The following is a 22873-nucleotide window of genomic DNA, read 5'->3' as shown; positions in this document are numbered from 1 at the left end:
AACTTTTCTTTGCTCGACATCACCACATACCAGCGTCTTTGGGATACGACGTTACGCTTTTGATATCGAGACTTTGCATCTTTGCGCATATCGCTTCCTTGGAGCTGCTTTGGTAAGTTGTATCTTTTCTATTTCATCGTCGTCGATGCGTTGGAGCGACGGTCGGAGGTCCTCATCGCGGGCCTCGACCATCTTTCTGATTTCCTTCTCTGCCTGAGGCTCTTCCTTTCTTCCCGCTTCTCTCTTCCTCTCTATCTATCTGTCTCTCTATCTACCATCATCTATCCCTCTCTCCATCACCTTCTTCTCTTCCTCATCACCCTCTTCACATCCTCTCCTCCACCCGTCCCACCCTTCTCTGCTCTTCTCTTCCTTTGACATCATCTCCCTTTGCCAAAGTCACCTTGGCCCTCCAACGCGACCGGCTCGCGTGGTTGTTGCTTCTTCCATCCCGACCTTTTTGCATCGATTCATCCTCTCTACACATCAGTGAGTCACGCTCTAGAGACTGGACTGTCCTCGCGGCTCGCTCTTCTCCATCTCTGTCATCCTGCCTTTGCGCAGAGGCACCTTGACCGAGCCGTCGTCACATCAGTCGCCCTCTCCTCCCTTCAGACATTTCATTTCCTCTACTACCTCGTCTTCGAAGTCCTTGACACCAAGGATCGATCTCTGCCCTGGTTTCGACGCCGATAGCTAACGATTCAATTATAGCAGCGTCGTTTGGATTCTCGCGCACCTTCTCCTCTCTTTTGAAGCGTATTGGATCGCTTTCTACTCTTCCTAAAAAGAAACATTCTCTCGAGCTCATTTTTGTCGCAGACTTTCGCAATTCTCACCATCTTGTCTCATAGATTGGATCGCTACTCATTGGGTTGCGGAGTTACGACTGACTCTTCTCATTGGACAAAGGCAAAACGCGGTGCCATAGGCCATTTTCAAGTTTCCATCCGGTAAGCACCTACTTTCCTTTCCCTCTTCTTCTTTCATCGAGAGTCTTTCCTTCCTTATCGGGGCCTTGCGAGGTATCTGCCTCTGGCTTCCCCTCATTGGCCCTTTCTTGTTTCGTTTGCCGACGTTCAATTCCCGTCATTTAACCATTCCCATTTCCCATTTCCCATTTCATCACTTTTTCGGGCGTTTGTATCTGTTGCCGTTCGTTTACTTGACTTTAATACCTGCCGTTTTCTCATTCATCATCCATTTCATTTTATGTATACATAATCATCGCACATTCACTCTTTTCTCCCCTCTCTCAATCTTGTCTTCACTCGACTTCATTCACATCCTGCTCAACGCTCCCTTCACTCTTCACTACCTACAGAGGCGCACTCACGGTTTTCCGATCCTGTTTCATCTCGCTCAACATGGCAAGGAGGAAGAGAAAGGGAGGTCCTAACCTCATGACAGAAGCTCTTAGATCACAATCAACTTGCTCAGATTCGAATGGGAAACGCAAAATGAGTAGTCGACGCGGAAACTACTCTGGCGGTTCGTCGTCCAAGGGGACCGGGTCAGGTAAGTTTGCCATGAGCCAGGGGGGACGAATTGCTAACTTTCATCTAGCCATTCTGCCGTATAATGCGGTTGCTTCTAGGAGGCGCTTTCGGCGGAGGGGCTTCCATGAAAATGTTTCGAACAATTCAATCCAAACCGAAATCGACCTGTGGTCCGCGACCAGAAATGAAAGCAACCAGTATCGCAACGGACAACTCCCTTCTTTTGGCAAATATGTCGACGCCAAGGCGCTCGTCAAGGTATGGTTGAAGCCCATCGGACCTGCTAGACCACAAACACTGACATTATCAGCCTGTGGATGTGAGCATCCTTCAAGAGCATCAGATTCAGTACCCTCTTCGAGGAGTTTTTGCTGGTCTGCATATCTTCGGGCAGATCGTGGCTGAGGATCTCGCTGCTGCCGGTATTACCAACTTGGTTAACTTCGCCAAAGCCTACCCCGAAGGATGGGGGGCCCTGTCACAAGGCATGGTAAGTGCTTCCAACAGACACCCTCACTCATACCAGCTACTGACTCTCCTTCTGACAGGCTGTCTTTGACGTTTCGATCCGCGCCTTTCGGGGACTTCCCTCTGGGCGTGTGTTCATTGCCGTGACACCCAAGGTGTCATATGAAGAGTTCATGCACAACCCTGATTTTGACCAGGACCAAGAGCACAGAGCCACGCGCAATGCCGTCAACCTCATCTGTACTATTCATCGTGAATGCGGACCGTCGGCGCCATTTTGGACAATGGAACCACTAACAGCAGATATGATTCTGACGCAGGATCGACTGCTGGATCAGGAGCTGGAGTCGCTCAAAAAGGCAAATCTCCGCGAGATGAACGAAGACGAGCGCGATGAATACATTCGCACCGTACAGGCCAGGGCAGGCCATATGTGGCACGAGAGAGTTCATGGCCGCAAGCTGGTCAAGATGGTCAGGTCGCTCCCGCACGTTCAAGACCTCGCAGGACGGGTCGCTGCATTGACCGAACCATCTCCCACGCAGGACTATGTCATGTCCAGACAGGTTGGCCTGTCCACAACATTCACTACTCGTAAGTTTACGTGCTGCTCAGCTTATATCATTGGTCATTTGCTAATCTATTTGACAAACAGTCATTGGAATCTACAACAGGCGCCAGACCATTCGTGTTTTGCACTTCCACGGCACACCCATGTTGGACCGTCGTTTGGTGGCCGTTGTCGCCCGAGCTTGCCCCAACCTGAAGATGTTGGGTATCTACGATTGTCCCGATATTCACTTTGGTGATGCTGTATGTCTCTTGGATTTGATCCATGAGATTAACAGCAGCCGTTCCAGTAACCAGCCACGGATTGAGGCTTTCGACTTCTACCCCCGATACAACACTGGCTCACTGCTCAGCGAAGCCAAACCTGGTGCTGATGCCAACGCGTATGGACTGTCGTCACAGAAGCTCCTTCTCGACGCTCAACAGCGCGGAGTTTTTGGAATCCTTCTGCAGGTCGTTCTGAAGTCCAAGGAAATGAACCTTCAGCTCCTCATGGACCGAAATGGGGCATTTATGACTTATCTCTCGAAGCTACCCTTTGTCCCTCTTCAAATCTTCGGCTATCTTGACGGTTTGTACCGGTACTTGGATTTGATGGCGGCTGGTTCGAAGGACGACAACGCTATCAAACAGGCCCTCTACGACATTGTCAAACCGGTCAGGATGGGGCTCGAGTCCCTTGATAAAGATTGGCACGAGTATTACCTCAATGAGATGGGAAAGAACACCATGTTCTGTTCGTCATGTGGACACGAGGCTCTTATAGAGTTCTTTGGCCAGGAGACACGCACCGCTCGCGAGCATACTCACCTGTGTGCTGCTTGCAACCTTCGTATGTGGTTGGACGAAGAACGTGATCAGGGCAAGCGTGACGGCACAGAAATCATGAAGCCGTTCTTCCCCAAGTGGGAACGCTTTGATTTCAATCAAGATGCTCCGCTGTACGAACATGGCAAGGGTCTCATCACACTCAAGTCCACCGGAACAGAACGACCTCTTCCACCGGCTGCTCAGTTTGACGCGAACGGCAACGTGATCAATCATCACTACATCGAGCCTCTCCTTCGTGACAACAAGATTCACGACGATTCTCTGCAACGGCTCCCGGACCTACGCGACATGTTCGACCAAGAACTTCTCAAGGATGCACAGTACCGTGCCCGTATCATTGACGCCCGTAACACGGCCCATGTCCTTCTGAAGGACTGCTACCCACCCGACACGTTAAGATCCCAAGCTTACGAAAACAGAACCCCAGACTTGGAAGGGCAGGGAAGGGCCCGAACTCAACACGACATGTGTCTCGTCAGCCACAGCTTCGACGATGCCGCTGTCTTCTTTGATGATCTCCAGCACAAGACCTTTGCGGAGCTCAAGGCGTACCGCTACTCAACCCCAGGAAACCCTGGCGGCTTTTGGTAAAGGAGAGCTGAACTGGAACGGATATGCATAAATTGGCGGATACATGGGCGGACGAATTGGCGGATAAGTGGATGGATGAAGGGATGGATACATACGCAGGCGGTTTGTTTCTTTGCTGTGGTTCATCACAGGACGGCGTTAACGGTATTTGGTCTGGATCACGGAACCACCAGGGGGAACACAGTTGATTTTCTTCGTGCTATAGATTGCAGGTCATCCACAGGATAGATAGCACGAGTTGTATGAGAATGTTTGAGATAGACTGCAGGTCCGGTGAAGTGTTGTGTGATTGATGTGACCTGAAGCTGTTGCCAAGAGGCCCTTGAAGAATCTTGGCAAAGGTATATGAGGATACAAGGGCTAACAATTGAGTAAGATATCATCACGATCAAAGTAGCAATCTCTCATTTGAAAAGCCAATCATTCGTAGAAAACGTTGACTTCGAAGTTCAAGATGTTATCAAGTCCATGGTGGGTGGACGTTGTGTTGCTGCGGTACGTACCTCTTTCTGGCAAACAGCACGTGATCCGGCTGCTCCCGAGTTGGCTCGTCAAGCAAACCTCGTCTTGACCCGAATGAGTCCTCAGAGTCGTCCAATCGCCCGCCAACCACGATGGCTTCACTTTTCCGCACCCTCTCGCTCTCCGCGAGGTCTCTGAGCGCCAGCAATGCCCTGGGCGCTTTTGCGACTCGGGCCACCTGGTCAATGGGCGCCTTGCCCTCGCTCTTTGCTAGCCCCTCTGCCATGCCTGTCTCGCGGGCCCTCGGCGGCGGCTTGATGCAGCAGACTCGAGGCATGAAGGTTCACAGCTCGGTCAAGAAGCGATGCGAGCACTGCAAGGTGAGGCTACACCGGCGCCGGTTCAATTGACGTGCTTGGGAGAGGCAATTGGGCTTGCTGGACGATGCTAACGAGCTCGCAATAGGTTGTCCGACGGAAAGCCGGCAAGCGACACAACGGATACTTGTACATCATCTGCAAGGCGAACCCTCGACACAAGCAGCGACAAAGTTAAAGAGCGAAACGACGGGAGTCACTTTTGTGGATGAGGCAACTGTACGATACTACGAGGAGGAAAATCATCACCCGATTACGGATCAAACTGTCTAGACGACGGACGGCCAGATGCATGCGAGGTAGAAAAGAGCAACGACGAAAGCTTCTTTTTTTTTGGAACATGAATTGATGAGGCGTCAACGGAGCTTTGGAGGTTGAGACGGGAGCGGACAAGCACGGGAGGGCCCGTCATGTACAACTACTGCGCTACATACCATCGATATACCTCTCCATACCTTCCCATTCCGTCTTTCCTCTTGACAGCAGATATTTGATTTGAGACTTTTTGAAGGCAGAGTTAGCTCCTGTAATGGTATAGAACGCTTGGAGAGAGACTTACTGCGTCTGATACACCGCGGTGTCTGTCAAACTCGTCACGAGCGTACTTGCGGGACTCGGCTCTCGTAGCAGGGTCTGCAATTCGCTTTGTCCCTCGTAGAATTGTGCGGTACAGGGACAAGACTCGTGCTCTCTGGATAAACTATACCCCAATTCCCATCAGTATTGTAAGTTTGCCACGAGTTGAGGTGTCTCATACCTGGTCAAGACTCAGAGTAGGCTTAAGACGAGAACCGCCGGGCCGGGTGGCATAGCCACGGCTGAGATTCAGCAGGCGAATGCTAAAGACCATTCCACTCAGAGACTACCTCATCTGACGGGGGATATAATTTCTCATGCCCGTGAGTAAAATCATCGGAGTAGACGGCGATGGATGAAAGCCTTCAAAAGTTGCCTTTGCGTCTTGCCGGCCGAACCTCGGTTATCTAATCAGACTGCTATTTCCCTTGTACAACCTTGTTCCTGCCATGCTCTGGATTGTTAGTAGACCATGTCGTGAAAGTCATCCGAGATAATATTGTTCTTTTCATCCCTTCCTCTCCTTTTTGGTCTTTTCTAACTTGAAGAGCAGAGGTGGTATCATGGTAGAAACGGAGGAGGCGTCTGCCTCATCCAAGAGGCCCATCAAGAGACTTGTTGGAAGACGTCGACAGCCGAATCCCATCGAGATTGCCAATAAAAAGTCCGACGATGACTTTGTTGAGGAATATGTCAAGCCAAGGTGAGTCTCAAAGTCGAGTTTGTTGGTATTGATGTGACTTTGCTTAACAATTGCGCGTCGCGTCTTCAGCAGCGATGGCTGGCCTCAATGGACGCATCCCGAGAACAACACGATATACACCTTGAGTCTCTCGCGTCCTACCGCGATGCAAGACGATGAGCTCGAGGCGTGCTTCGATCTGGTTGACGAGACGAGCGGTGAAGACTATCGAAACTCGTCGCTAGGATGGCACCCAGCGATGAAGAGAAAGGAGATGCGATCACCAGATCTTCGGTACATTCTGGTCAAGGACGGTGACGGCAAGATCAACGGCTTCACATCATTGATGCCTACCTTTGAAAACCACGAGCCAGTGGTGTACTGTTATGAAATCCACTTGAAGCCGGAGCTGCAGGGGTGAGTAAGACAACCAACACCAACAAGTGACATTCTGCATGATGGATGCCGACCTCCGACGGAGCTCATTCACGTTCACACACGGAAAAGGGCTGAGCAACTGGTCTTGGTCTGGTCTGGTGGATAGAGGCCACAAAGTGCATGTATAAGACGTTGAGCTAATCAGAAACCGGGGCAGGACTGGTCTGGGCAAAAGGCTTATGGGGTACCTAATGAACGTTGCCGAAAACGTCTCTTCAATCGAAAAGGTGATGCTCACATGCTTCGTGAGCAACACCTCAGGGCTCAAGTTTTACGAGAAGCTGGGGTTCGACAAGGACGACTACTCGCCGAGGGAGCGGAAGCTACGGGGAGGCAAGGTGGTGATGCCGGACTATGTGATCCTAAGCCGGCCGACGGCGAGCGGAGGTCTTATCAAGTCCCGGACCCGTCGCTGAGAAAGCAGTGATGGGGATTTTCCCTATTGCGGACATTGAAAGAACTCTGTACGCCAAGATATGTCTGCGAGCAGCCTTTTGATCCGTCACACCTTGTTTCGCAATGCGGGCGCGGCGCACACAGTACCCGTCTGTCCACCCATCCTTCAAACCGTTCTGCTTTTCTTAGCATCAATATTCGAGCATGAATGAATGGATGGACCATCAAATGAATGTCAGCATTTCAACACAAAGCAAAAAAGAGACCGACGGACAGAGAGAGAAAACGCCCGTCAAACCCACCACAAGGCGTTTCGACCAGGCCTAGCCCTTGCTCTTGCACTCGGATGATACGCTACGTATCATGGGCATCCCAGTGCAGACCAGCACAGCACAGCCCTTCTAAGAATAAGATGCTCAGGATTGATCTCCGCTGTGGTGCTCCAACGTAGCTAGCTCGAAGCTTGTCGACGCCCGAGCTGAAAGGGCTTTCCCTTGACACGTCCCACGGCGCCGACCGGCCGGAGGAGCAAAGGCTGTTTCGAGACGTTGGCTGGTTTGGACGGTGCGAGATGCTATACCTCAACGGGCTCGAGGACCTAACCGGCTTTGGTCGTGTTAATCTTGGGCCAGTGGAGTGTGTTCCTCTACGACGATTCCTCTCTTCTCCTCGACTTCAAGCTCAAGGCTGACTGGCACGCCCAGGCTTTCTGACCAGGCACTCGACGACGACGCGACGCTCCACTCACATCTCGCAAACCCGGTCAGCCCTAGGAGGCTAGCACGGCTAGTGGCTGAATGGATGCCTTTGCGAGGAAGAGCTTCCCCTCGCCCTTCAAGTCCGACCTTTCGGGGGCCCCTTGCTTGTGCCCAGGCTTGTGCATGTTTGCACAGCACAGCCCGCATGCCTGGTGGTATCGCGGTACAGTAGTCTCATGCGGTGGAGGGGGGTGATCTCCATTGATCCTTCTAGGGTCAGAGGCGTCAGCCCGGCTCGAGTTTTGACTCCGCTGGTGACCCTGGTGGTTGTCATTGGAAATGAAGGGTTGTCTTTGCTTTGGGCACCCCAGGACCAGAGGGACAGCTGAGAAGCGAAGCTTTGGAAAGCTTGATGGTCATACGTCAGTTCAGGCCGAAACAAAAAGCAGCCCCCAAGTGCCGTTGCCGACACTTCTTTTTAAAGCTTTGGGGTTCCCACAAGTTGTGTTATCAGCCACTCACTTTCCCTCTCTCTTGTCTGATCGCATCGTCGCTTTTCACAATCACCACTCTCCAACCCGACCTTTGACCTTCGTTCATACTCCGACTCAATCAATTGATATCTAATCAATCAATCACAATGGCTCAGCAGTACTCTCAGGGACCCAATGTCCAGAACCAGGAATGGCAGAGCAACCTGTGCAACTGCTCGCCCTGCGACTCTTGCCTGCTCGGTACCTTTTGCCCATGCATTCGTAAGTGCTCTCGCGCCCTTGTCTCGGTATCAATTGGAAGCTCACAAACTCGTCTACAGTCTTGGGTAAAACTGCCGATCGCATGAGGGATCCTACCATGCAGACTGCCGATACCTGCAACAGCGATGCCCTCATCTTTTGCGCCATCAACTGTGTCACTGGCTGTGGTTGGATGTAAGCTTTATCTACATTGTTTGTCATGTCGGTTACTGACGATGATTGCGCAGCTACTCCATGATGAAGCGTGGTGAGATCCGTGAGCGATTCGGCATTCAGGGCAGTGGCATGGGCGATTGCTGCGTCAGCTACTGGTGTCTCTGCTGTGCCCTCATTCAGCAGGACAACGAAGTCAAGGCTCGCCTCTCGCAGGGTCCCATCACCCAGGGCTACCAGGCTCAGAAGGAGGGCATGCACATGCCTACCTCTCCCCCGGCCCAGCAGCAGCAGCAGCAATACCAGGCTCCTCCTCAGCCTGGTTATCAGTCCCCTCCTCAGGGTTACCAGTCTCCTCAGCCTCAGGGATCCTTCCCTCCTCCTCAGCAGACCTACAACCCTCACCAGCCTCAGCCCCAGTACTAAGAGTATCGAGCAAAATACTATCATGACACCAAAAGATTGAAGAGAGGAGGGGAGTGGAAAAACAAAGGGCGAGAACTACGGTAATGGAATGGAGCGTGCAGGGGTACGCGCCTACGGATTATACCCAAATGACTGGACATTGTCATGCATTTTTTCTTTATCGTCGAGCTACTGCTAAATCATTTCCTTGAATATAATTCATCACCTACATTTTGATAATTCATTGCATGCATGCACATGATAGGGGTTCAATCGGAGAAGGATCATGCCGAGGCAGGGTAAGAAAGTTGGCGAAAATTCATTATTCTTTTTCAGCTGCCACCCTTGTCCCTACCTACCTAATGATCGCCCACTTTTCTTCCTACATCTTGGCATGGTCTGTTTAATTGAACCCTGCACCGGCGTTCTCCAGATCTGGAAATCTCTAATCTCGAGTGTTGAGCACGGTCACTGCGGTTGTGTCATGACTGCTTTCGGAGCCGCCGTGAAGGATTTATCTTTGTTTCATGAGAGTTTATCAACCAGGCTTGATGAGGATGTATCTTTAGTTGTCAAGGTTTTATCCGTTACGGAAGAATCGGCATTGAATTGTTTTGCTGTCATCAGTACATCGTATTGATTGTCGAATAATAAGAGCCATTCTAGACTGGTGCTGACAGGTTGGTTAGTTACTGCTAGTAGACTCCATCACTAACCAAGCAACGAGTACCAATCAACATGTCGTAACATGACAAAAGTCAAGAGCCTCGTTTCTTGTCATGATAACGTTGCACTTTATACCTTGGCTTCTTGCAAGTTGAGGCCAGTATCAGCGCCCAGCATGCCCCATGTCTTCAAGTCACCGTCCGACAGCACTTCAGTATTCATGGGTATCAGAAAAATTTCATTCATGACCTCCCTCCCCTGCCAGAAAATCTTTGACAGCAAAAACGCCCGCGCCGCACCTCTAGTGGTTGGTAAACGCCTATTCAGATCTACGCCTATAGAGGCTTGTTCCATCCTCTGCCTGAGCGGGACCCCTTCTGAAAGCCGTTTCCATGCAAAAGCAACCAATCAATCAATCCCATACCATCCCAATAGCCTTTTTTGGTCCCGTATCGTATCCCATCCGTCCAGTCATCTCTTCTTCAAACATACGTTACATTTCATTCGTTAAGCGTAGAGCTTCTTCTCATAAGACTCCATGTTGACGTTGCCCTCCAGCTGGGCGCTCGCCGTGCGGAGCTCGAAGCGAAGGTCACCAGCCTCAGCCGCAGAGTGCATACCCTCCAGGCTGACCATGCCGCTGTCCTGGAGAGAGTGCTTGAGACCCGCAGCGAGGTAAGGGATGAACTTGTTGATCGAGCTATACATAGTCAGCACTTTACATCTTTCCCAAACTAGAGGATGCAACTTACCCTCGGTGAGCCACGGCACCAGAGACACCCTGAGCGACCAGAACGCTGTCGCCCTCAGAGAAGTAGCGGGCAGTTCCGGCGTTGCTCTTCTGGCTGTCCTTGCCACCACCACCAGCCTTCTTGTCCTGCATGGCATCGATGCTGCCCATACCTCGGTAGGCCTTGACAAGCTTACCCTCGCGCGACACGAACGAGGTACCGGGGGACTCGGTGGTACCAGCCAGGAGACCACCCATCATGACAGTCGAGGCGCCCAGGGCAAGACCCTTGACAATGTGGCCAACGTTCTGAACACCACCATCGGCAATGCAGGGGACGCCGAACCGAGCAGCAAAGCGGCTGACGCTGTACACAGCAGCAGCCTGAGGACGACCGACGGCCATGACCTCCTGCGTGATACAGGCAGAACCACTGCCCATACCAATTCGGAGACCGTCGACACCAGCAGCGATCAGAGAGGCAGCCTGCTCACGAGTCACGACGTTTCCGCCAATGACATCGAGGCCGGGGAACTCGTTCTTGATCCACTTGATCATCTCAATCTGGTACATGCTGTTACCCTGGGAGCTGTCCAGGATGACAATATCAAGACCAGCATCAACCAGCTTCTGCAGGCGAAGCTTGTCCTCAGGGCGAGTGCCAATGGCAGCAGCGCAGAGGAGCTGCTTGCTGTCAGGAAGCTTGGAAGCAAAGGGGAAGTGCTGGTTCTTGGTCAAGTCGGAACGAGAGATCATGGAGACGAGGTTGAAGTCCTTGTCGACGATGGGGAGCTTGCCCTTCTTGGACTTGGCAAGAATCTTATTCGCCTCGGCCAGAGTGACACCATCGGGGGCAGTGATGAGGTCGGTGACCATGACGCTGGAGATGTCATGGTCATGGTCGTCCTCGAACTGGATGTCTCGGTTGGTAACAATACCCAGGAGCTTGGATCCCAGCTTGCCGTCCTCTGCAAATTTTGCATGTTAGCTCATATTTCTTTCCTGTGCGGGCGGGGCTTGGGAAAGTAAATGTGATTTGTAAGGTTGATTCATAGTAAAGAAAGTCCCCATGACAATAGTCTATACGGTGGAACGAAAGTTATATAGAAAAAGTGTATAATCATGCAACCAGTGAGTGATAGAAAGAGGCTATAAAGACTTACCAGTGACGGGGAAACCACCAAAGCCCCATTTCTCCTTAAGAGCCTTGGCCTCGCCGACAGTGGTGTTGCGGGCAATGACGATGGGGTCGAGGATGAAACCGTTCTCGTATCGCTTGACCTTGCGGACCATGTCGGCCTGAGCCTCGGGCGAGCAGTTGTGGTGAATGACACCCAGACCGCCCTGGAGAGCCATGTGGATGGCCATCTCGTGCTCAGTGACCGTGTCCATGGGGGACGAGACGAAGGGGGTCTTGAGGGTGATGCGCTTGGTGATGGGGGCATCAAGAGTCACCGCAGAGGCAGCAAAGCCAATGTAGCCAGGCAGAAGGAGGAAATCGTTGTACGTGAGGCCACCGTGCTTGGTGGTGTCCATCAGCTCGTGCAGGTCGAGGCCATCCTTCTGCTTGTACTCGCCGAGCACCTCGAGGGCGCTGCGGTAGTCGAGGACCGAGGCGGACATTTTGAATAAGAAGAAATGAAGGGCTGGATTTGAAAGATTTGAGGTCGAAGGCGAAACAAGTCGATGAGCAAGCTGTGGCCTCTATATCGACTGGCAGAATTGATAGAACGCTTCTTCCCAAAAGAAAGAAAAGAGAAAAGAATTGGTGGTGGCCGCTCGAAAACTTTTTTATGGGACGGACGGACGCGAGACCGGACCCTTGCCTAAAGCTTTGGTAAGGTGGTGGGTGGGCACCCAGTCCAAGAAATAAATGGCATACTGCAGGTAGACAATGAGACCTTTGCCGGGTTATAGAGATATAAGTTAGATCAGAATAAATAAATAAAAATATGAAATAAATAAATAATATTCTAAACTCTATATAAACTCTTAGATTTATAATCATAAGCCTTTTATGCTATGATTCAGCAGATTAAAAGGCAGAGTAGGTACTTGCGAAGTGTGCCATTTTTTTCTTGGACCACTAGGTGGGCTGCCACCTTGCACCTGCCCGCCGCCGACTTCAAGTTGCCACGGCCGATCTAGCGGGGCAGCAGCGCCGTACGCACGCACCTTCCACACCAGAAGCAGACACAGAAGCTTTTTTTCTCGCTCTCTGATGGGTCGACGCCATTTCCCGTCCTGCATTTGTGTGAGCGCCTGAGCTGCTAGTTTTTCAGTTCTCACCAACATTTGTGATTGGTGAGTAAGCAACTTACCCTGCACTTGTTGTCAATCCTGCGCCGACAGAGACAGTTCAAGACATGATCAATAAGATGAATGCCATTAACATTGTTCTTGGCTGGTGTACTCATGAATTGTCAAGACGATATTGCTGGCTTTGAGTGGCTACCTACCTTGCAGCTATGAGCTTCTCACCATTCGCATGTTACCTTGACCCCTCAAATGCTAAAAAAGACCTTGACTTCAACGTCATTGCTCCATCGACTTTCAAGGCCCATTTCCTTCCATGCTTTGCCAATGTCGATCTCGAGAACATGATCGTCAGCTTTCGAAATGGCCACCGTGTGCACTGGGATGACCTTTTCTTGAATCGTGATCAAAAAGTCGCCATCAAGTGTCATGGCTGGAAGGGAAGATACATAAACACCTAGCATCACTCATCAGTATACCACTCACAAAAGACGGGTCTAAAAAACTCACCGAGAACGCCGAATGCCTTGACTCGCGTGTCCAGCATAACGCGGCCGTTCTCACGCTCCTCTACACTGCTCATAAATATTGCTGCTGCGCCAGCCATCTTACCCAGCAACCCAAGGTTCGCGATCAACATGTCACCATGTTTCTTGCTAGACAGACTCGTTAAAGGAAAGGCGGAGAAGATTTCGTATCCTCTAACAGGCAACGAGCCAGTGAGAAGAGAACCTGGGTCCTTGATGGCAACTGGTCTAGACACCTTGCCTGTAGTATGAGCACGAACCACGTACTGAACGCGGGGATCAGCTCCCGGAAAGATTGATAGCGGAATTAGATCAGTCATTGGTCGTGAAGAGACGTTGAATATCGCCAGGATAGGGTTGCCAGTTTGTGAAGCCCCTGTCGGATATGGTTAGCCAATGCCGACATAACGAGGAATGTGTTCACGTACCATGATAACTTCCCACCTTCAACAGAGAGTCATCATCATATCCCATATAGGGGTATACTGTCTTCCCCAATACGCTCGGCCTAAATATCACTGTCTTGCCCCGCGGAGTGAGGCCAGTCATCTGGTCGATAAGGTCCATGTCATGTTCACCTGGAACATCTGTGATATAGATTGGGCCTCCGCTGACACAACGAGCTGCGGCGTGGAAGGCAGAATACTCGTGCACAGTCTGGAACATGTCCCAGTCAGGAAGTACATTGAGGTACTTCATGAAAATGCTATTATGTGCGTTTGTCCACACGTGCCAAGGATGAGAGGCTGGTATCTCAGGGAAGAAGTCGTCCGAGTTGCGCACCAGGATAGTTGGCCGGTTCGTTGGCATCTGAGAGTGAAACAAGGCCTGTGGAAACTGCGACATGCAAGAGATCGCCTTGGCGCTAAAGTGCCGTAGAGTTGCAATGGTCCATGTGTCGAGATACTTGTTGATGAGATCACGCCGAGGAGAAGCGCCGACCCATGTGTCCAGCATAAATTGGGCGTCCGTCTTGACGGCATCAATGCCACAGTCCACAAGAAATTTGTAAAAGTCATTGTAGAACCTCGAGACATCCTCTTCAGCGACAACCGTAATCTTACCACCAAGGGGTAGGTTACGACGATCAGCATCATCACGGACAACCTCGATGGTCTTGTAGGTCTTTGCAATCTTGCCGTCTGGGGCGATGCCGCCCCAATATCCGAGAAGGGCGTGCCACACAGCAATGTGCTGAATATGAGGGTGTTTCTCTCGAATATGGGATACTGTTGCTTTTAGCCCCTTGGGGAATCCCTCGGGCTCTGCCTCAAAGTCTTTCCAGCCGTATTGGAACTGACTTGGGCCACGGTAGTCAATTGACTGCCAGTTGTCATCAATAATGAGACTCGAGACATTAATGTTGTTTTCGGACAACTTGTCTATGGCATTGAATATCTTTTGATCTGTAAGTCGCTGTCCGAGGGCATTCCATGTACCTGCTTGATGTCAGATCAGGGGCTTCAATCTTGGCAAAAGAGGACATACAGAAGCCCAGTCCATCAAACCAATGCTCCAACCACTGTGGCTTAAAGTCGTCGACTAGGTTAGATAGTTGTTGCTCGTGTTCAACATTGGCCTGTGCTGCTTGGGATACCAGTTTTCTAGCATGGTACATGACAGCAGCAACAGCGCACTCGAAATCCTCGCTTTCTGAGACGAGTATCGTAGCTTTCTCTTCCGAAAGCCCATCGTTCCGAGCCTATGCCAATCAGCAATTGATCATCAGCAGGTCTTGTGAATCAACTCACATGAACCTGAAGTTGGTCCTTGGACCCTTGTCGGAAGACCGGCAAGACATGGTTAAGACCACTGACTGCAAGGAAGACAAGGGTTTTTCCCTGGGGGCTTAGAAAACAACAAAGAATTCCGTCATTGTCAAGGGAAAATTGCGCCTTTCCATGACGAGGGGCTAGCCAAGGTGACCAAAGTCGCACAAGGGCAAACCACCTGCTTCATGTCAGACGAGATGATTGGTACAGCATCTGCCGGTGTACAGCGTCGTCGTCCTGGTCTCACTTACCTCGCGAAAGATCCCCATGGAGTACCGATAGTAATATCTTTATAGCTCGAATCGTCTCCCTGGGCTGGCGCGATCACGGTTTCGAGTGACCAGAGGGATGTCCTGGGGGACTGGCTTAGGCACGACTTGATGACCCAGTCCTCAGAATTGAGATCAGGTATAAGATCAGATAGATTGTTAGATGAGACCCCAGCGGCAGTACTGACGATCAGGCCATCATCTAGGCCTTGTTCATCGCGTATCCACCTCCAGTCGACATCTGGACTATGCCGAAACTTGAGAGTAAACCGCACTGAGGTGTCAAACGAGAGAGACGATGTAAAGTGGAAGCGAGACACAGATTCGGGTATAGACTGCAAAGTTTGAGGGGCTAGAGCGTCCTCAACGGGGCACATATGGGCATCCTTCCAGTCTGAGCCATCTAGTGAATGCCACAGAGATATCTCCCAAGCTTCAGTAGCTCGAGACTTGGGTATTTCCAGAACAGCAGACAAAGTGATGTCTTGGCCTTGGACAGGAGTTACCTGGCCCAATGGTGGGTAACTCTGAAGAACTGCCTTCATGCTTTCAGGGACCGGAGGAGGAGCAGGTTTCTGCTTGGCGATGTAGACAGCTTGAAAGACTTGGCCAAAGTCGTAGTTGTCAGAGGGCATTGCAAGGGACAGGAAGAACAAGAACAAGGAAGCAGGTTTGAGCAAGTATAGGTTTATTAGAGAGGTTGAACTTGAGACTCAAAGATGTCGTATAAGACGATTCGTTTCTGCTTGCGATGATACCACAGTCACATCAACAATTCGATGTTGATGCTCTGCGTTCGTGTGTACTTGGAGCTGCCGCCCTGGCAAGGACGAAAATAGACAGGCGTGCTGATGAGTGGCGGTTCGGTGGAGTCGGTACCGGTTAGTAATCGGTAGCTCCCATTGGACAGTGCCTTCCTTCCGGGTCGCTCTGATTCGGAGACGGTCGGAATGACTAAGCGCTCCGCCTAATTGCTCAGGCTGCAAATTATCTCAGTAAAGCTTCTAGCCGAGCCAGATCGAAAGATTTCATCAAACCACTCAATTCAGCGTTGACCCTCCAAACCTCCGTCATGGCGTCCCGGAGACTAGCTTTGAACCTCTCCCGAGGTCTGCGAAACCGTGCTGGTCTTTCGGCCGCCGCTCCCTTGACACGAGGCTTTGCCACGCCCTCTACCGTCGGCAAGACTCAGACCACAACTCTTCGCAATGGATTGACTGTGAGCACCGTCTACCGAGGCCAATTGGCCTCGACACCCATCTCGGAATGTATTGCTGACCCGTATACCCCAGGTCGCGACCGAGCACTCCCCCTTTGCGCAAACCTCGACCGTCGGCGTGTGGATTGACGCTGGTTCCCGGGCTGAGACTGACGAGACCAATGGCACCGCGCACTTCCTCGAGCATCTCGCCTTCAAGGTTCGGCAACCCATCAATGGGTCCAGATCCATCACTAACAGCACCATAGGGAACGGCCAAGCGTTCTCAGCAGCAATTGGAATTGGAGATTGAGAACATGGGTGGCCACTTGAACGCCTACACCTCGGTCAGTCGGATGAAGGGATACACAATTTCACGAGGCTAACGACCATCCAGCGCGAGAACACCGTCTACTTCGCCAAGGCCTTCAACTCTGACGTCCCCCAGTGCGTCGATATCCTCTCCGACATTCTCCAGAACTCCCTGCTCGAGCAATCCGCCATTGAGCGCGAGCGCGACGTTATCCTCCGAGAGTCCGAGGAGGTTGAGAAGCAGGTCGAGGAGGTTGTCTTTGACCACCTCCACGCCACTGCTTTCCAGCACCAGCCTCTTGGCCGCACCATCCTCGGCCCCCGCCAGAACATCCGCGACATCACCCGAACCGAGCTCGTCAACTACATCAAGAACAACTACACTGCTGACCGCATGGTTCTTGTCGGTGCTGGCGGCATCCCCCACGAGCAGCTCGTTGAGCTCGCTGAGAAGCACTTCAGCGGTCTCCCCAGCAGCGGCCCCAAGAACAGCGCCTACCTGCTCTCCAAGACCAAGGCTGACTTCATGGGTTCCGATGTGCGTGTCCGTGATGACGCCATGCCCACTGCCAACATTGCTCTGGCCGTTGAGGGTGTCAGCTGGAACTCGGAGGACTACTTCACTGCCCTCGTTGCCCAGGCTATCGTTGGCAACTACGACAAGGCTGTTGGTCAGGCTCCCCACCAGGGCAGCAAGCTCAGCGGCTGGGTCCACAAGCACGATATCGCCAACAGCTTCATGAGCTTCTCTACCAGCTACAGCGACACTGGGTAAGTTTTATGTGTGTGACGTATATGTTAATATGACTAACCATCTCAAGTCTCTGGGGTATCTACCTCGTCTCCGACAAGCCTGACCGAGTCGACGACCTTGTCCACTTCGCCATCCGCGAGTGGATGCGTCTCTGCACCAACGTCAGCGGTGCCGAGACCGAGCGTGCCAAGGCTCAGCTCAAGGCTTCCATCCTCCTGTCCCTCGACGGCACCACTGCCGTTGCCGAGGACATTGGCCGACAGCTCGTCACCACCGGCCGCCGCATGGCCCCCGGCGAGATCGAGCGCAAGATCGACGCCATCACTGAGAAGGATATCATGGACTTTGCCAACCGAAAACTCTGGGACCGGGATATCGCCGTCAGCGCGGTGGGTACTATCGAGGCTCTCTTTGACTACCAGAGACTCCGCAACACCATGAAGCCCAAGTTTTAAGGTAGAAAGGGCCAGTCAGGTTTGCGAAAATCGAGACCCGGGTATAGAGTGTATGAGATACCGTTTACAGGCCTAGTGTACCATAAGATTTCCTCTGTTCATACTAGGTAACGTGGAGTTGTGATAATTGTGTCTTGATTATGAATGCCACCACGTAGCCTCATTGTGAAGTTTCTATTTCTCATTTTTGCAGTGACGTCCCTGTCAGCAGAAACATCTGTTCATGCCGGTATCGGTGGTCCAGTGATTCATGACGAGGAAGAATCATAACACGAAGAATAAAAGCACCTCGAGCCGAGACAAGGGTACTCATGATGGTGTGAGCAACAGGCCCATGGCTTGGCAGTGAGGGCTATGAATAGATCGCCTTGGGAGTTTGGCTCTGGTTGATATTGACAAGGGACTATGTCTAGGTAGATAGATACTGAGCAAGAGGGAAGGACTGGGAAGGACTTGGATTATCGTCTTTCTTGTCAACCTTGGATTGTAATCTGAATGGGTAGGCAGAGATGAATTACCTCGCAATGTAAATGACCGAGTTGGGAAATGTATAAAACTAACGTTTGTACCAAGGCAGGACCTGGAATTGTTCATCAAAAACTCCCCTGGCGGCTCTCCGGAAGGCAGCCTCATCTGCACAAGACTTCTTGGGGGCTCGGTGATTGATGTCGAGGCTGTTGTATATGAGAGCTTGTGTTGGAGATGGTCCTTCTAAAACTCTGGGATACTTAGCGGGTAGATGCCTGTGCGACACGAACGATGGATTTGGATATCATCGTGGGTGGACTGAGTGCAAATACCGCGCTGTTGCGATGCAGGCACATGACATGTTCACGGAGAAATGAGGATAAAGCTTAAGCCTAGGTCCGAGCCAACAGGCAACGGTTGCCCTCATGAAATAGGTATCTATAACCTACTGCCTTCCATTGTCCTGAACGCCCTAAACACCATTGACACCGTTCGCGTGTGTCCCGTTTTGTGCATGTCCTTGGGTTGACGAGGGAGCCACCTAGCCCTCCTCGGCCATCTCCTCATCCACATCCTCACCAAACATATCCTCCACCGTGCCTCCCTCCACACCATCGCCGCCGATATCCTCCGGCTCGGGACCTTCGATGCCCTCCATGGCATCGCCTTCCATATCCTCGTCGTCATCCGCCTCATCCCACATATCCTTCAAGCCCCAGCTCGTTCCGCTCAGCACGAACCGCTCGCTTGGTAGTCGAACACCCCATTCGCTGGGTACAATCTTGGGAAGTGCCACCTTGTTCCGCTCGCGCGCCAGCTCTTGCATGTAGTCCTTGCTGATGCCACCACCTCCACTGCCCCCGCGGAACTGGTAGCTGAGGCGCGCCGCTATGGCGAGCTTCACGGCGTTGGCTGTTACTGCTGCGTCTCCTGCAGGCGCGGAGATTGCGCCCGAGTTTGCTGATGGCTTGGAACCCGCGTGAGTGACATAAGGGTCGCCGGAGAGGTGTAGTGCATCGTTAAGCACGGAGGAGGTGTGGCGGTACGCAAAATCGAGTAGGAGGAGGGGCACGCGCTGCTCGTATGCGGTGACGCCCTGGGAGGTCAACAGGAGCTCGACGAGACGAGAGTCGCGAGGGCGAGGTGCCGAGCTTGATGGCGCAGGAGGAGGAGCGTTTTGTGAGGAGGCGGAAGGTTGGCTGGTAGTTGTGGTCTGGGTATTGGGGACGGTTTGCGAAGTGCCTGCTGAAGAGGCTGGCACCCCGTTCGTCTGGGGTTGACTCGATGCCATGTTCGGCGGTGCTGCAATGTTTCGAATGAGAAGTGAGAAAGTGGCGATGCGACCGGTCGTGAGATGTCTAAGTTGATCGCGAGGCTAGCTTTCGAGTGTCGCGCCGGCGCGATGCAATTGTCGCGTCCACAATTAGGCCAGCTTTTGCGATGGAATAAATGTGGAAATAGATGAGGATGATGAGTTTTTGAATTTGGATAAGATGGGAGAATAAAACAAACAGCGAATTTGCGGGCTTGGTGTGTATTAGGAAGTTTGGAAGAATTTCCCGTTTGATGGCCAGTCGTTTGATAGCTTCATGCGGCTGCGGTTGAGCGAGCAGTGCCTCGGACTTTCTGATAATCCGAAGATACCCTGCAGTGGAAGCACAGACCACACCTTAATTTTTCATCCATTTGCGCAAGCCGGATTTGCTTCTCGGGAGTGGGAAGGAAGCGATGGAGGGGCAGGGGCGAAAAGACGGAAGGTGTGCCCCACCAGTTGCCGCCGATGCAGGACTCAGTCATCACTCACAACTTTTCTCGCGGGCGATCGGCCTTGACTCACTTATCTAGAACTTCCAATCAACAATTCGCGGCCATACTTTGTCCTTTTGAGTTTTTTGACATCAATTCTTCCTCCTGGGTCCTTGCAGTATGGAGACGACCCTCCCATTGCCGTTCCTGGTCAGTGTAGCTAGTCCTGAGGGACAAGCTGCCGACAATGGCCTCACTCTTCAGGAGGTCGCTCTTCTTGGAGCTCCTTTCTATGAGACAGCTTCCAAGGATTGGGGCCGTCCCGCCGCCGGAAATATTGTCCACATGGACGCTACGAACCTGAGCAGCCCTGACGACGTGGTTGCTCTCCTCGATGGCGGGGTAAGAAAAGTGTTTGTCCCCTCCGAGAACATTTCCGAGTACACAGAGTTTGGCGCAAGAGTTATCCCGACTGTGTGTAACCTTGACCTTTCCGCGGCTACGGAAAGCGGCCTGTTGATCAAGGACTTCGATACTTCATCGAGTGAGCTCAGCAAGTTCATCGAGGAAGCCAGTGCCAGAAAGGTCAAGAACCTCTTCGTCAAGCCAACACCGGAGACTGCCCTGGAGAATTTTGTTGAGGTGGCTAAGAAATGCAACGCCATCCCGATTCTCCCCTCTACTGGTCTCACAACCGACAAAAATGACTCGACAAGACTGGTTTTGTCCAAAGTGATTGCGTCATACTGGAAGTCTGATCGACCTGACGGCCTTATCCCCACCGTGGTCACCGATGATGCTGGAATTGCCTTGGGTCTTGCCTACACGAGCGAGGAGAGCATTCTTGAGGCTTTGCGCACTCAGGCTGGAGTGTATCAGAGCCGGAAACGGGGACTTTGGGTCAAGGGACTCACCTCTGGTGACACTCAGGAATTGCTGCGAATCGGCCTTGACTGTGACAATGACACTCTGAAGTTTGTTGTCAACCAGAAGGGTCGTTTCTGCCACCTGCAGCAGTTTGGATGCTTTGGTGATCTCAATGGCATTGCTGCTCTGGAGCAGACCCTTAAGTCTCGGAAACAGTCTGCCCCTGCCGGGTCTTATACTGCTCGTCTGTTCTCCGACGAGAAGCTACTTCGAGCTAAGATTATGGAGGAGGCTGAGGAGCTCTGCGACGGCACAACCAAGGAGAACATTGCCTTTGAAGCTGCCGACCTCATCTACTTTGCCCTGACCAAGGCCATTGGCGCCGGTGTCAGCCTGGCTGATATCGAGGCAAACCTTGATGCCAAGAGCCTTAAGGTGAAGAGAAGAGCTGGCAATGCCAAGGGCAAGTGGGCCGAAAAGGAGGGCATCAAGACTGAGGCTGCCCCTGCGAAGCCTACACCTCCACCTGCCGAGAAGCCTGCCGATGGTCGTATCGAGATGGAGAGAATCGACGCTTCCAAGATCTCTGAGGCTGAGCTCATCGAGAAGTTGAAGCGCCCCTCTCAGAAATCTCCTGACGGCATTCTCAAGATCATCAAGCCCATCATCGAGGAGGTGCGGACCGGTGGTGACAAGGCGGTGCTCTCATATACCCACAAGTTTGAGAAGGCCACTTCTTTGACGTCGCCCGTCCTTAAGGCTCCCTTCCCCAAGGAGCTGATGGATATTTCCCCCGAGTCTATCAAGGCGATCGACATTTCTTTCGAGAACATCCGACGATTCCACTCTGCCCAGAATGAGGAGCAGGCCCTCCAGGTCGAGACTATGCCAGGCGTTGTGTGCAGCCGTTTCTCGAGACCCATTGAGAGGGTTGGCCTGTACATTCCCGGTGGAACTGCCGTTCTGCCCAGCACTGCTTTGATGCTGGGTGTGCCCGCTATGGTGGCTGGCTGCAAGAAGATTGTCTTTGCCTCGCCACCTCGATCAGATGGCCGGATTACCCCTGAGATTGTCTACGTCGCCCACAAGGTTGGTGCTGAGAGTATCGTCTTGGCTGGAGGTGCTCAGGCTGTTGCTGCCCTAGCTTATGGCACTGAGAGTGTCACCAAGGTGGACAAGATTCTGGGACCTGGTAACCAGTTTGTGACGGCAGCCAAGATGCACGTTAGCAACGACACTAACGCTGGCGTGGGTATCGATATGCCTGCTGGTCCGTCCGAGGTTCTTGTGGTTGCTGACAAGGATGCCAACCCTGCCTTTGTTGCCTCTGACCTGCTCTCTCAGGCCGAGCACGGTGTTGACAGTCAGGTCATTCTGCTTGCTGTCGACCTGAACGAGGAGCAGCTCAAGGCTATCGAGGACGAAGTTCACAAGCAAGCTCTGGCCCTCCCCCGAGTTGATATTGTTCGTGGCTCTATCGCCCACTCTGTTACCGTCCAGGTCAAGGATGTTGAGGAGGCTATGCGTATCAGCAACGAGTATGCCCCTGAGCACTTGATTCTACAGCTCAAGGATGCCGAGAAGGTTGTCGACCAGGTTATGAATGCTGGCAGTGTGTTTGTTGGTGCCTGGACACCTGAAAGTGTTGGCGACTACTCTGCTGGTGTCAACCACTCGCTGCGTAAGTTTCAAAATGGTTCCTAAGTATGTGACGCGTGACTGACGGTTTTATAGCTACTTACGGCTTTGCCAAGCAGTATTCCGGTGTCAACCTGGGCTCGTTCCAGAAGCACATCACCAGCTCCAACCTTACCGCCGAAGGACTCAAGAACGTCGGCTCTGCTGTCATGCAGCTGGCCAAGGTTGAGGAGCTTGAGGCTCACAGACGGGCCGTCGAGATCCGTATTGAGCACATGAACCGACAGTAGAGTAAAACTTAGAAGGAGATGGAT

General features: G+C 52.1%; 9 protein-coding genes across 9 annotated transcripts; 6 read left to right on the top strand and 3 right to left on the bottom strand.

Annotated features, from left to right (window-relative positions):
• Positions 1-1367: 1367 nt before the first annotated feature.
• On the top strand, positions 1368-3959 carry NECHADRAFT_75284 (uncharacterized protein; the record flags this gene model as incomplete). Its single annotated transcript, XM_003054453.1, has 5 exons — positions 1368-1518; positions 1567-1757; positions 1810-1989; positions 2048-2561; positions 2623-3959. The coding sequence occupies 5 exons, from the start codon at positions 1368-1370 to the stop codon at positions 3957-3959; spliced, it is 2373 nt and encodes a 790-aa protein (XP_003054499.1).
• Positions 3960-4573: 614 nt separating this feature from the next.
• On the top strand, positions 4574-4976 carry NECHADRAFT_75283 (uncharacterized protein; the record flags this gene model as incomplete). The annotated part of the gene is made up of 2 exons (XM_003054452.1): positions 4574-4801; positions 4887-4976. The coding sequence occupies 2 exons, from the start codon at positions 4574-4576 to the stop codon at positions 4974-4976; spliced, it is 318 nt and encodes a 105-aa protein (XP_003054498.1).
• Positions 4977-5937: 961 nt separating this feature from the next.
• NECHADRAFT_75282 (uncharacterized protein) lies at positions 5938-6910 on the top strand (the record flags this gene model as incomplete). The annotated part of the gene is made up of 3 exons (XM_003054451.1): positions 5938-6077; positions 6147-6473; positions 6652-6910. The coding sequence occupies 3 exons, from the start codon at positions 5938-5940 to the stop codon at positions 6908-6910; spliced, it is 726 nt and encodes a 241-aa protein (XP_003054497.1).
• A 1318-nt stretch (positions 6911-8228) lies between these two features.
• Positions 8229-8922, top strand: NECHADRAFT_105841 (uncharacterized protein; the record flags this gene model as incomplete). Its single annotated transcript, XM_003054450.1, has 3 exons — positions 8229-8343; positions 8403-8517; positions 8571-8922. 3 exons carry the CDS (start codon positions 8229-8231, stop codon positions 8920-8922), a joined length of 582 nt encoding a protein of 193 aa, XP_003054496.1.
• A 1152-nt stretch (positions 8923-10074) lies between these two features.
• On the bottom strand, positions 10075-11920 carry NECHADRAFT_30581 (uncharacterized protein; the record flags this gene model as incomplete). The annotated part of the gene is made up of 3 exons (XM_003053746.1): positions 10075-10267; positions 10320-11265; positions 11461-11920. The coding sequence occupies 3 exons, from the start codon at positions 11918-11920 to the stop codon at positions 10075-10077; spliced, it is 1599 nt and encodes a 532-aa protein (XP_003053792.1).
• An 881-nt stretch (positions 11921-12801) lies between these two features.
• On the bottom strand, positions 12802-15756 carry NECHADRAFT_31188 (uncharacterized protein; the record flags this gene model as incomplete). The annotated part of the gene is made up of 6 exons (XM_003053745.1): positions 12802-12986; positions 13064-13456; positions 13509-14519; positions 14569-14782; positions 14832-15033; positions 15104-15756. 6 exons carry the CDS (start codon positions 15754-15756, stop codon positions 12802-12804), a joined length of 2658 nt encoding a protein of 885 aa, XP_003053791.1.
• Positions 15757-16193: 437 nt separating this feature from the next.
• On the top strand, positions 16194-17999 carry NECHADRAFT_65828 (uncharacterized protein; the record flags this gene model as incomplete). The annotated part of the gene is made up of 5 exons (XM_003054449.1): positions 16194-16340; positions 16414-16539; positions 16589-16666; positions 16717-17402; positions 17453-17999. 5 exons carry the CDS (start codon positions 16194-16196, stop codon positions 17838-17840), a joined length of 1425 nt encoding a protein of 474 aa, XP_003054495.1. The 3' UTR covers positions 17841-17999.
• Positions 18000-18849: 850 nt separating this feature from the next.
• NECHADRAFT_75277 (uncharacterized protein) lies at positions 18850-19599 on the bottom strand (the record flags this gene model as incomplete). The annotated part of the gene is made up of 1 exon (XM_003053744.1): positions 18850-19599. The coding sequence occupies one exon, from the start codon at positions 19597-19599 to the stop codon at positions 18850-18852; it is 750 nt and encodes a 249-aa protein (XP_003053790.1).
• Positions 19600-20234: 635 nt separating this feature from the next.
• Positions 20235-22849, top strand: NECHADRAFT_31247 (uncharacterized protein; the record flags this gene model as incomplete). The annotated part of the gene is made up of 2 exons (XM_003054448.1): positions 20235-22602; positions 22656-22849. The coding sequence occupies 2 exons, from the start codon at positions 20235-20237 to the stop codon at positions 22847-22849; spliced, it is 2562 nt and encodes an 853-aa protein (XP_003054494.1).
• Positions 22850-22873: the final 24 nt, after the last annotated feature.

Source organism: Fusarium vanettenii (assembly GCF_000151355.1).
Source record: "Fusarium vanettenii 77-13-4 chromosome 1 genomic scaffold NECHAsca_1_chr1_3_0, whole genome shotgun sequence".
In the NCBI taxonomy this organism is placed as follows: Eukaryota; Fungi; Ascomycota; class Sordariomycetes; order Hypocreales; family Nectriaceae; genus Fusarium; species Fusarium vanettenii.
This window is presented reverse-complemented; position numbering and strand designations above follow the sequence as displayed.